Source organism: Lichtheimia ornata (assembly GCF_029851405.1).
Source record: "Lichtheimia ornata isolate CBS 291.66 chromosome Unknown scaffold00099, whole genome shotgun sequence".
NCBI lineage: Eukaryota > Fungi > Mucoromycota > Mucoromycetes > Mucorales > Lichtheimiaceae > Lichtheimia > Lichtheimia ornata.
In genome coordinates this window covers 19,764-30,470 of record NW_026695419.1, presented here as the reverse complement: position 1 = coordinate 30,470, position 10,707 = coordinate 19,764, and the positions used below count along the sequence as shown (strand labels likewise).

Here is a 10,707-nt window from a genome sequence, read left to right as displayed (position 1 = left end):
CAATGGATCAATGGATATGGATAAGGGTGACGATGATGGATTGGATTATTGTTCAAGGCGTGTGGTGCACGACGGTCAAGATACGCTGCTGCTGCTACAATGGAATCGTCAGACGAAGGATTGGTGGGGATCACAAATCAAGGACATCATAGACGGCGCATGTCGGATCGACACACATCTATAAAGATCGTCAAGCTGCTTGACCTATTGTATATTCACAGCATCATAAATTGTCATCGAGATCCTTGGTTCCGTTACACTGAATGTTTTGGGATTGTATAGTATCGTGACTTTACAGGATGTTTGACGGCCTCTTGGAACTTTGATATTGTGATGGTATAGCTAGAGAACATGATGGAAAATGAAAATAAAGGAGGATTTACATAGCAACGAACCGAAAAGGAGTAGTATTATTCATGATTGCTCGTTTTCATTCATAACGGAAGGCTGATGAAAAGTGGTAGCAGTGACCTCAGTAAAAATTTCATTGTTGCTTGGTAGATGCTCCTTGCATTCATTGTGTATCGATGAAACAAGACCAAATGATTTTATTGACAATATCAATTGCATATTATCCAATTACACGAGAAAAAGGCACATCATGTATCATGGTGTAATATGTATCCATCATCATGGGCAGGTTAATGGGTTCCTTGACCTTAATTTCATCCGATGCACTGCTGAAAGCAATCGTCATAGCTTTGAGCTTCTTCACATTGTAGGGCGCAGTCTTGACCGGCATACTGGGACGACACGGTAAAGACACATAGGGCAAGAACCATAAAGAAGGAAAACTTGAAGTCCATCTTGAAATGTATAGTGATGATACAAACTAGAAAGGTGTGCCAGCCGACTCTTGGTCTTATAAAGGTGTAGGGTTCGTCCCGGATGTCATTGATTCCCAAGCATGCAATCATGAAAAAAACAAGCATTCGAATCATGGTGGTTGATGCTCCTTATTATTATTATACATTGAATTCAATCTCTACGTTTGGTATATGGCGGTGCAACATCTCTCGCATACGATCCGGAACCATGCATTGAAGGAAAAGATGCTCTAAACGAGGAAATGATGCCAAAACAACAAGGTCCGAGTCAAATACCGTGGCCCCTCCCATCCTGATGTCCTTGAGATTCCAAATTTGTCGCAAAGGCTTGATGATACCTTCAACCATATCAGCTCCATCCATACCAAGAGTCAACTTTTCTAAAGCAGGGCAACCACGACCTAGGTCTTCCAGCATCTCTTTGCAGCGGTGGGTGATGATGTCAGCGAGTAATTCCAGGTTCTTGAGATTTTGCAATTGGGTGAATAAAGGGATCCACGTTGCTTTGGACATCTCGATATCTTCCATATGCACAATCACATGTTCGAGCGATGAGCGATTCCCCATCCCAATATGATACTCCAAAAACTGGTTGATGCCATTGTTGTCATTGTCGTTGTCCACTCCAAATACACTCCTGATCTCTAACGTGGAAAGATGCTTCAACTGGATGATGACGCTGGCAATATCTGGCAGAAAACGGGATTCTGGTAGATTGATGGTGTTGACATTGGGTGCGTTTAATATAATCCACTTCATAAAAGGTACCGCCACAGATGGATGGAGTTCCGAAAAGCGAAGATAGACGAGTCGCGTAAATGAAGTCGCTGAGAGTGATGGATCGTTATCAGGGTGTAAGAGTTCACCTCGTCGTTGTGTATTCCTTTGTTGAACGTGTTCATCCGATAATTCCCACAATGCATGGTAACTCTTTACCATCTGGCCGTAAAATTCGAACTCTTCCAGCGTATGTTGATGAAGGTGTAGAAATTGGATCACGTGGTCTTGAACATAGGTCTCTTCTCCACCCAAAACAGCTGAGGTGATCCCTTTGCGATTTGGATGGTTTTCGAATGCATGTGCGAAAAACCCAACGCTCTTGATACCATAATAAAGTCTCTGTAAATAAGGACAATGGTTGTGTAGGATAGGCAAAAGACTCGAATCGGGCATGGGCGTAATCTCGAAAGACACCAAAGAAGGAAATCGGCTCAATACATCGATCATATCATCATACGTAGGAGGTGTCTCTGATGCATCATAAAGCGCTAGGTGCCTCATCTTGGGATAGCGTGTTGAAGACGACGAAGGCATAACAACATCCACCTCATCCGTGCTAAGGGATACAAGATTTGGGCATGATTCCAGAATATCACGTAACTGGATGGAATGACACTCGGTGATGGATAAATGTGCCAGTGAATGAGCGATTAATTCGAGGCCGTTTATCAATGGGCGACGAGGAGTAGAATGATCACCTACACAATAAAAGCATTCGCATCAATCATATATGTATGTAACATACCATCCACCCTTTATACATACTTACATTCTAAATGAAAGTTATCAAGCCTGGAAAAGTTTCCTCGAGAAAAGAGCTCATCCAACCGCGCATCAGTCATAGTGCCATTCAAGGTCCGTACATAAGGCGCGAACCGGATGAGTTGTGCATGTCCCTCCTTGAGTGTGTTATTCTCCTGAACAAAGCCGAACCATAGGCCATTTCGACTCTTCAAGAGACGCTCCTGCCACGTACGTGATACATAAAACGGCTCGTACAGCACATTCGAATCGTAGTATATGGGCTTCATCCTTCGTCGAATGTTGGTGACAACAATATCCAATGGCAACCGGCTGATAAAATCGACACGCTTGCTGTTGTTGGATACGGCTTCCATTCGATGTTGCTGGAGGTACTTGTAATATGGATCTGATTCAGGTACTACTTGAAGGCCTTGGTCGTATATGGAAATCGCTGCTGCATAACGTCCTTGTTGACAATACACGTCTCCCGCACATAAGTATCCAAGCCCTGATTCTGGTAACATGGCAACTATTGCTACTGCATCACGCAACGCTGCATCGAACTGGGCACTGTTGGCTAACAGCTTGGCACGGTCATTAAGGACTTTGGCGAATTGGTGTGCTGCTTGTCGAAGAGTCTCAGTTGTTGCTGCAATTCGGTTCTTGCCATTACAATGTTCAACTGTGAGGATTGGGTTCTTCAGCAAATCGGACCAGGTGGAGACTACGTTTGCCAACAACATTCATGGTGGGTGCGTCTGAGTGGAACAAGGCAGCAAAAGAAACGACGGCGATGTCTCTAAAATGGTTGATGGCTGCTTGGTTACACACACGTTGACTACACGCATTAAGATGTTGCTAGTGGGTATGCTTTGCTTACATGAACCTACGCGATTGAGTTAGATGATGGAGGACCTGTAGTTGAATAAAAGATCAATATGACTTTATCCTTTTAGCCCATCAATTCAGAGGTTGTATTTTAATAAGAACATCATCAGCTTGATGGTACGGTTGCTATGTTAAAACATCAAATGATGATTGTGTTCGCAGACATGTCTACTTTTACACGCAAAGTGAGAAAGTTCAAAGATATCGCATAAGCGGTTATCGTATAGATTAAGCCTTGCGGATACATGTACGAGACGTAGTATCAGCGAAAATATGGCATCTCAAATGGGTTATGGTTTAATGACAAGAGCTATTACATACATATCATCCAAGGCACAGCATCATTCACTCCTGGTACACCAATTGGTCACGGAAGAGCTCAATTTTTGATACACTTTACGAGACAGCCCAACGTCGGCGTATTGGGTTGCTCTGCACAATACGGGATGCATCCTAGACTTGTAGGTTTATCACGTATCACAGACGCAAAAGCAGCAGCGGCAGCAGAAGCAGCAGAAGACGAAGCAGATCCAGTATTAGCGTTGCTTTCTTGGCCTGCCTTGGGATCTTGTTGAGAGAACACCGTAAGCACAAACAGCGAAAGAGTAATAAAAAAGGAAAGCTTGAAGTTCATCATGGTTGTGTGATCCTAGTGGTGTATGCTCTTCAACGCTCTCTTTTATAAAGATTTGGAGTGCAAGGGTTAAGCAGGGGTGTACAAGTAGTCACCTCAAAAGATGATAATGTAGGGTGCGCATGCACTTTGCATACTTTTCTCAATGAAACGAAAATAAAGGTTACGCGAGAGCGCTATACTTGATATCGTTTTTACCTTGTAGAATGATACAATATAACACATCCATGCCTACATACAATGATGGATGCTAAGGAGAAGCACTTTTTCTCATCTCCGTCTTAGGCGATAGAACCAACAATTAACTTTTGCTGCTGCATCGTTGCGAAAGGATTATCATCGAAAAAGGACAAGGCAGATATACATGTAGAAGCTTGATTAACGACGTTTATGAATGTCGTCTACTGAGTAAAACTACAAGCAAGTTTGACATCCATCTCAATTGCAAAGCTGCACTCCTTGATATGCAGAGTACCTTTTTTTTTACTGAGTATTTTGAAATTCTAGACACTAAATGCATGCTGGGGGGTCTTTATGTATAAAGAAGGTGGCCACTGAATGATCAAGGGTATCATTTACTGGATGAGTGCTATCAATAATAACAGTGCATCATCCGATTTGAAGGCGCTCAATTCCAAGAGATGATGGTGTCTATGTTGCTACTGTTTGGTTTTGCATGAACTAATCCAACGAGTACCAAACGTTTTCAAGCATAGATTGGCACCAGCGGGCATACATGCAACAAATCCTGCTACGATATCATACGGAGAGTTCTTCCAGGTGCAATATGAGATGATTTTACTCGATAGTACACGGCTTGGCTTCATCATTCGACGCAGGGGTGTCTTTTTCCTTGTGGCATGCTTTGGGATGTTGTGTAGCGGAATGGGCTTGTGTCACATGGTTGTCGCACTAGCTAAGGATAAAATGGCCGACGTGGCATGGGGGGACTTGGTCAACTTTCTTCTCTCCACCACCTTCATCTCGCATTCGTTGACAACCACTTGCTCGATACATTCCGCCTCTTCTCTTTAACAGATGACAAAGCACATTACGCCAACTGAATAACGCCCTTGCCAGAACTCCTCAACCCATACGGCAAGAACGCGTCGCTTCTTCCTGATTGCGACCTTTGACAAGCTTACTTGTGGATACGAGCATATTGCATTATACGAGATACGCTTTTCACGCGTTACGTTGCATAATATCTTGACGACTGGATCCAGCATACTCTTCTATTCTCAAAAGCAGCACTTTACATTGAGCATCACGCGAAACAGTTTCGATACATTGATTGGGATAGCAGCATGTCCAAGCACTCTTATTCAAATGCACTTACATACGGTAAACAGCAGATGGATTGTCATGTTGGTAGATGGGTCTTGTCTAACATGGTCATCATCAATTAGGCACATGATGGATGATGATGCTTCATTGATATCAGCTCGTGAACTCGCTTGGGGGACATACAATGACAAGGATACGTATGGAGAAGCGCCATTTTCGTCAAGATCATATCATCATCAACGTGGCACCTTACATCAGGATGATTGGATCCCACAGCAGCGAGACTAGGTGATGAAAATCGGCTTTCGAATGATGCTTGGATATTACTGCGGCTTTGTGAATCGATCATCAAGGGGGAGGACCGTCAAAGTGGATCATGCTGAGGATCGTGAATAGGGTGACAATGGTGACCAGGAGGATGATTTGGCTTGCTGGTTCAAAGGAACGTATCCTGTATTCTTGTCAGCGCTACATGTGTTTATTGGTGACACCCGCTTGGATGATATCCGACATTATTCCACAACCACGTGCAACAATGGGACAATGACGGCCATGGATGATCCATTCACATGTAAATAGACATTGTATCATGGCAAGATTCAAGATTGGCAATATACCTGCTTTATCGTATGATTCATTCAAGGGATTGCTTGTGGGGCTCATGACAGCTATGATTGGATATTGGGGGTATCATGGATTGAACGTGGATGTTATTGTGGGGATTGTGGTTTTGGATGGCTCAAGTGATTGTAAGTGGGAAAAGTGACACGCCAGCTTACAATGAGAAGATTGGTTGGTGTACAGGGATGATGGATCACATGCTCTGTTGGGTGATTGTAAACTTGTGGGATTTCATTGTTCTCTTTCTTCTGCATCATTCGCAAATTCTTTTTACCCTCGCTGTTCGCAAACATGTTTATGTAACAAACTCCTCTCGATGTTTATTAAAGTGACAGGAATGATCGATGACTTGGGAAAAGGCAGGGACGCATTGAGGGTTGTGTGGTATCTGACAAAATACATATACGTTGTTATAGGTGGTCATCAATCAACGCATTATCATAGGCCTTCAATTTTATACAATAATGACTTTTGGTATATAATTGTGTAGCATCTCCTTAATACAATCCGGGACATCATAGTAAAGATAGAGACGTTCTAGCTTGGGGAATTCAATCAATGCCAAGAGATCGGGTTGCGACAATATTCTTGCTCCAATTCTGAGACATTTGAGATTTGGAAGTTTACACAGAGGCTTGATGAGACCATCACCCAACTTGACACCAGTGTTACCGAGCGTTAAGCTTTCAAGAGCCGGGCATCCTAGTCCTATGGCCACCAATGTTAGCTTGGCACCTTCGAGAATGTCGGGAGAGAGTAATTCCAAGGTCTTGAGGCATTTCAGTCTAGAAATCAAAGGCAACCACGTGACATGATGGATCGGCCTATTCATGTTCAGGGTCATTTCTTCAAGTGTTGACAGGCCCTCCTTTGCAATATGGAACTTCAAGAATTCAGAAATGCCACCGAAATCATGATGTCCTATCATCCGATTGATCGTTAACTTGGAAAGGTGTTGGGACCTCGTCATCGCCTTTGCCATATCAATTTGAAGATGAGATTCAGGGATACTGATAGCTTTGAGATTCGGTGCGTTCCATATCATCCACTTCATAATGTCATCGCGTGTATCAGAATACGGGAAAAAATCGATGCTGGTCAATTGCGTGAAGGAAGCTTTTGATTGAGTCGGGTCATTTTCAGGGAGCAAACCAACAGCACCGTTCGATACTACTTTGTCATGTTGTAACTTCCAACGACCATTGTCCCCATTAATATGGCCGACCAATGTAATCGTTTCGAGAGAATGTTGATTCAAATGTAGGAACTGAATAAGATCGTCTTGATGATAAGAGACACCGCCAAAGAAATGAGCCGACGTGATTCCTTTCGGATTTGGATGAACATCAAATTTGCCTGTACTAAGGTATCCGCCACCATAATGCAGTCGTTGTAAATGGGTACAATGTTCATGTAGAATGGTCAAGAGCTTGGAGTCGGGCATTGGTCCAATCTCAAGTGATAATAAAGAAGGAAATCGGCTGATAAGATCCACCATATCCTCATGATCGAGAGCTCTTTCTGATAGGGAGGAGAGAAGCCCAAGATGCGTCATCTTGGGATACCGCAATGAAGGCGATGAGGGCGTCACAACATCCAAGTCGTCGGCATTCAAAGACACAAGATTTGGACATAACTCCAGGATATCACGTAATTGAATGGATGAAAAATATAGGAGGGTCAAGTGGGTGAGAGAATCAGCAATCAATCGCAGGCCTTTTATAATATGACGACGAGGGAAGGAGTCATCCTCACCTATACAAAGTAAGATGTTAATCATTTCATCCATGTCATATATATAGATCTATGAGGCTCATACTTACAGGTTAGGTTGAGTTGTTTAAGGTTGGCAAATTGTGCACGAGTAAAAAGATCATCCAAACGCACAGCACCAAACAGGGAACCTGATAACGTCTGTACATAGGGTGCAAAGCGGACAAGTTGATCATGACCTCTCTTGAAAGTGGCATCCTCATTGTCAAAATCCAACTGCAGGCCGTTAGGTTGCTGCAAGATGCGCTTCTGCCATCCACGTGATACGTAAAGAGGCTCGCACAGCACATCAGACATCAAATGCGTTGTCTCCATCCTTGGTACAATGTTGGTGATAACAATATCCAATGGCAACTGGCTGATGAAATCGACACGTTTGTTGTTGTTGGCTATTGCTGTCATTCGATGACGTTGGAGCTGTTGATAACATGGATCCGATTCAGACGCTGCTTGAAGGCCTTGATCGTATATGGTAATGGCTGCTGCATGATGCCCTTGTTGACAATACACGTCTCCTGTACATAAGTATCCAAGCCCTGCTCCCGGTAATATGGCAACTATGGCTGCTGCATCACGTAACGCTGTATCAAATTGAGCACTGTTGGCGAAAAGTCTGGCACGCTCATTGAGCACCTCGACGAATTGGTGGGCTGTTTGCTTCAAAGACTCGGTTGCCGTGGCAATTCGGTTGCCGTCATTACCATGTTCAGCTGTGACATTGGTGTTCTTCAGCAATTCGGACCAGCTAATGTTCTCGATAATGGTCATTGGTCGTGGTGTACGTTTGCGAGCAACAAAAGTAGTAAAAGCAGAGACGACAACCCGAAGGAAAAGTGAGTGGAGTTTGTACCTAGGATGATTGATGGCTACGTACACAAAGCTGTTGATAAATAATCCTTCTTCCTACTTCATATAGGGATGGAAGACATATACTTGAGCATATCCATCTATGCTATAGGACCAGCTAAAAATGAAGGACATCAACACGGCTTTGGGTTTTCTCTAGTACTGTCAAAGCTAGTGCAACAATAAATCTCATATTTGACAACGCACGGTCATCTTGAGGAGGTGTTGCATGCTGATGTTGCTCCCTTATGTCTCTAGGCTCACACACAAATAAATTAGGTTTGGAGACATCACATTAGGCAAATAGTCGATATCATCAAAACGCACTTTATCTTCCCCATCATCACGTTAATCTCAAGCACCACGTCAACGGCACCGAATGGTTACTGTATGGGCTGCGACAGTTAGCGAGATGATATATGACAAACTCTCATACCCCAGGGCTGGTGTGTTTTATGAAGCGAACATAGGCCGACTCATGCGCATATGAAACATGGCCTATAATAACATCATACGACGAGGGGAATCTGCCAGGTACAATATGAGATGGATTTAGAGAAATAATGGTACACTTCTTGGCTCTATCACTTGACGTAGCCATGTCTCTTTATGTAGCGAAATGGGCTTGTACCACATGGTGTCCCTGACAAAAAAAAACTGCCGGCGGCGGTATCCAGGGGCTTGTTCAACCTTCTCTTCAACACCAACCTCGTCTCACGCGTCCACTCGTGTCCAATGACCTTGACAACAACCACTTTTTCGACACATTTCTTACTTCACTAGCACATGACACAACGCATTCCACCAACTGAATGAATCACTTGCCACAATTACTCAACAAGCACGCCGACAACACACTCCCTTCTTTCAGGTACGACCTTTGGCATGCTTCCTGGTGTCAGGAACATGTAGCATGATACAATACGGTCATTTTCTTACACGTTTTGTTGTCAACAGCAGCATCTAGCTTATTCTCCCATTCTTGACAGCAAGATCATGCATTCAGCGTTTCCTGCGACAGCTTGAATATAGCCATCCTGTTATTGGCAAAGCGACTATCCAAGTGCGCTTATCCAATTGCATCAATGTAACAAGGTAAAATTTGAAACGGATTATGGATGTCAATAGAGGACTCATGCCTAACACGCATTTGTTATGGAACAGGGACCTTATGGATGATGGTGATGTATCCTTTGGCAGCTGTCTCATGGTGTCTGAGTCATAGAAGGATTCCAGCAGAAGATCAAGTCGATACCCATCCAAGCTACGGGATATGGTGATAAGGAGATTTGGAGCAGTAATCATCTTCGGCAAGAGCATCTCAACGTCGTGTGGTATATGAACGTGCATGAGGATGGCTGGATTCCAGAGCAGAGGGATAAGGTGATGGACTTCAGCTTTCGAATGGTGTGCTGGATATGGCTGCAGCTTTGAACGATTATCGACAAGGACGAAGTGGATCATACTGAGAATGGTAGGATGGATTATTTGGCCTACTGATTGAGAGGAATACTATTCGATATTGTTATCAACACACACACATACTCTTTCTTTCCCTTGCTTTTATCGACAACATCCTATGGATCATCGGCATGTCCAAACACCACATCCAGCACTGACAGAACGACAACCATGGATGACCAACATCAAATTCTTTGACCTATACACAACTTGGCTGGTAGCGGCATTGGGTGCATCTGAGATTGACCACCTGGATCGTGAAACTTGCACACATGGTCCTTTCGACCCCGCCGAGCAACTTTGTTCTATTCAAGACCCACGCTTGATTGCAATACAAATGCCTTTATGTTCACGTGAGCTACATCTCCATAATGCGTTGTTGTGGTGGATACCGATCTGGTACTGGATCCTGGGGAGATTTTGGTTGCCCATATGAAGTGAAGAAACCGGGTGAAGGCATTGTGGAATTTACTGTGCTTGAGACCAAATCTATGGGCAAACATGAGATCCTATTATGGCCATCTTTGGTATACCCTGGCGGTACAGCTACAATGTGTATTGCCATCCGAGGATCAGAGCGTATGAGGGGATATCATTGGCGCTGCGAGAAATATGGCAAAACATCCCAAGTGTGTTGAAGAAGTTGAAACGCTCATGGAGGAGCTCACGCAACCACGTCTGAAGAGCCTTTTCTGAATGCATTCGAAATTCTGAAGCGGGGCCTTTCGACTTCCTTGCATATCCAGTGTTACATATGAAGGCCGTTTCCCTATACTTGGTACGACTACTAGCCATGCATCAATGCTGGAGTACTGGTGCTGATTATTAGTGCTTAGAAAAATATGC

General features: G+C 43.7%; 3 protein-coding genes across 3 annotated transcripts; 1 reads left to right on the top strand and 2 right to left on the bottom strand.

The window, feature by feature from the left end:
- Nucleotides 1-965: 965 nt before the first annotated feature.
- On the bottom strand, nt 966-3,094 carry O0I10_011742 (uncharacterized protein; the record flags this gene model as incomplete). The annotated part of the gene is made up of 2 exons (XM_058491705.1): nt 966-2,305; nt 2,377-3,094. The coding sequence occupies 2 exons, from the start codon at nt 3,092-3,094 to the stop codon at nt 966-968; spliced, it is 2,058 nt and encodes a 685-aa protein (XP_058337510.1).
- A 3,141-nt stretch (nt 3,095-6,235) lies between these two features.
- On the bottom strand, nt 6,236-8,322 carry O0I10_011741 (uncharacterized protein; the record flags this gene model as incomplete). The annotated part of the gene is made up of 2 exons (XM_058491704.1): nt 6,236-7,536; nt 7,605-8,322. The coding sequence occupies 2 exons, from the start codon at nt 8,320-8,322 to the stop codon at nt 6,236-6,238; spliced, it is 2,019 nt and encodes a 672-aa protein (XP_058337509.1).
- A 1,910-nt stretch (nt 8,323-10,232) lies between these two features.
- On the top strand, nt 10,233-10,499 carry O0I10_011740 (uncharacterized protein; the record flags this gene model as incomplete). The annotated part of the gene is made up of 1 exon (XM_058491703.1): nt 10,233-10,499. One exon carries the CDS (start codon nt 10,233-10,235, stop codon nt 10,497-10,499), a length of 267 nt encoding a protein of 88 aa, XP_058337508.1.
- Between the last annotated feature and the right edge of the window lie 208 nt (nt 10,500-10,707).